The sequence below is a fragment of the Arachis duranensis genome, chromosome 8 (genome assembly GCF_000817695.3).
Source record: "Arachis duranensis cultivar V14167 chromosome 8, aradu.V14167.gnm2.J7QH, whole genome shotgun sequence".
NCBI classification, from domain to species: Eukaryota; Viridiplantae; Streptophyta; class Magnoliopsida; order Fabales; family Fabaceae; genus Arachis; species Arachis duranensis.
Genome location: NC_029779.3, coordinates 32,992,680 through 32,995,166, shown reverse-complemented (window position 1 = coordinate 32,995,166; position 2,487 = coordinate 32,992,680). Strand labels below are relative to the sequence as shown.

At 34.1% G+C, this 2,487-nt stretch overlaps 1 protein-coding gene across 1 annotated transcript; it reads left to right on the top strand.

Annotated features, from left to right (window-relative positions):
• Positions 1 to 1,510: 1,510 nt before the first annotated feature.
• On the top strand, positions 1,511 to 2,287 carry LOC107462229 (glutaredoxin-C9). The gene has a single exon (XM_016080800.3). The coding sequence runs from the start codon at positions 1,675 to 1,677 to the stop codon at positions 2,149 to 2,151; it is 477 nt and encodes a 158-aa protein (XP_015936286.1). The 5' UTR covers positions 1,511 to 1,674; the 3' UTR covers positions 2,152 to 2,287.
• Positions 2,288 to 2,487: the final 200 nt, after the last annotated feature.

Here is a 2,487-nt window from a genome sequence, read left to right as displayed (position 1 = left end):
TAAATCAATTCAATTAATTTTTTTGTTTTTAATTTTAAAATTTAGAAAAATAAAAATAATGAACAATTTTTTTATTTTTTTATTTTATTAACATATTTTTTAATTAATTAATTATAATTGATTATATCCCAAGTTAATTCTCTAACAAAATCCGATTGATAATTATAACTGAATTTACCGCCTATTGGGTGGGACTAGTGTGCTCCAAATTCCAACGCAGCCATGACGGAAATCACTCGGAAAGCTTGACTGCTTACGTGGCACATGACAGCCCCCTAGTTGGTTGGTTCCAACATCCAAACGTGCTGACGTCACGAATTACATGCGGTTTTTCATGCCACGTGGCGGGCACCGAATCTGACATAGGATGACGTCATATGTTGCTCCTCCGTCAACGCTTCGGCGTGTGTCACTTGCACTGCACCTCACTAATGTTATTGCCGTTGGGGTTATGGCTCTCTTATGAACACAATTTTGTACTCTTCCTTTTAATTCACCAACAAAGTTAGATTTGTTAGTTAAAGTGCCAAAATTATATGCATCACAAAAAATTGTTAGATAGCAATGTAGCATAGGAGTTATCTATTGTCTCTACTTTTCAATTTGAAAACGATTTCCTTCTTAAAATAAAAAATTATTTAATTCTCATTAATATTATAACTTTTATCAATATATCAAATATGAACTTTATTACATTATTCAAAAATATATTTCAAGGTACTTTTCAATTTCAAATCAATCTTTTAATGTTGATATATCCACTATGAATTTATAAAATCTTACCCGAAAATTACACCACGTTTTATTTCAGCAAATTTTGACATTGAAAATGCTAGTTCTAGAACGCCAAAAAGATTAGCATAAGAGCAAACGTTCGTTGATTGTACACCACAAAGCATGCATATAAATGCTATAGAAAAAAAAAAAGAAAAAGAAAAACTAGAATATATGTGTGGAAGTGTAACTCCACCATGTGCATCATAAATAAGAAAATGACGTAGACAAATATCTGTTTGGCCCTCTGAGATTGGGCACCAAATGGATAGAATCATAGAATTGGAAAAATAATTTAAAAGAAAACTTATATTTTTATCCACTTTTGTTGTATTAAATAAAAAAATTAATTTTAATGTGTTCATCGTATAAAACTGACGTAATATTATATAATTAAATATACATATAAAATTATTTTACATTACAACAATACATCAAAATTAAATTATTAAATAAAAAATAAAGAGTCGGAAAACAAGTTGGGCGCCGTCCAAATCAATTGTACACAAAACGCAAAGCTGTGGGAAGCGAGGGAGTGACACAATCCAAAACGTCAGCCACAACAAGTATGAAGTATATGACCAAATACCACCGCGTTAATTAATATTAAAATAAATAATTTATGCCTAATTTGGCCGTTGACGTAATAGTGAACCATGACCCTTTCAAAATCATGTTCATCATCACCCTTTACAATACCTCATATATAAATACCCTTGTAACCAAATTATTGAATTCCATAAAGCATAGCCATATAAGTACCATAAAACCATAACCATAACCAAAACCTACCCACTTCATAACCACATACATACACATTCATATCTGCTTGCTTCTTCTCATCACATTTAATTTGTGTACTCATCATCCAAATTTAAAGCCCATATTATCAATTTCGTCATGCATCAAGCAATTCCATACAGGTCATGGACTACCCACTTCACCCCACAGCCATTAAATATCATCCATTCCCAACCCATTGATAACAACAACAACAACAATAATACCCTCTCTTTTCTCTTCTCTCCCAAAAAGGATCTCGCTAGTAAAGATTCCGAGAAGATGGTTCATGACATGGTGTCAGAAAATGCGGTGATAGTATTCGGGAGGCGGGGATGCTGCATGAGCCATGTGGTGAAGCGCTTGCTTTTGGGGCTCGGCGTCAACCCGGCAGTTTACGAGGTGGAAGAGAAAGACGAAGAAGGCGTGGCAAGAGAACTCGAAGCAATCGGCGGCGGCGGCGATAACAACAAGGTTCAGTTTCCAGCTGTGTTTATAGGTGGAAAGTTGTTTGGAGGGTTGGATCGTATCATGGCCACTCATATTTCTGGTGAATTGGTTCCCATTCTCAAACAAGCTGGGGCCCTATGGCTATGATCATTGAGGCCTCATTCTCCATTAGTATTTTTTTCGCTGCTGCTTAATTTATTTCCCTACTTGTATTTTGCAAACTGTAATTGATTGAAATCATCACAACGTGAAGCTCTCAATTTGGTTATTTTGAAAACGTAAATTAACTCCGATGTATATATTGTTGTCATTTAACGAAGAAGAAGAAGAAGAAGAATTATATGATATAAAAGCTGCGTTAAATAGCTTACCCATTGCTAGCTATTTGCTACCGTATTATCCACGGTTATAGAATCAGATTTCAGAGACACACTAACATTATTCTTCGATTATGTTTTGATAAAATGATCTGTTAACAATAAA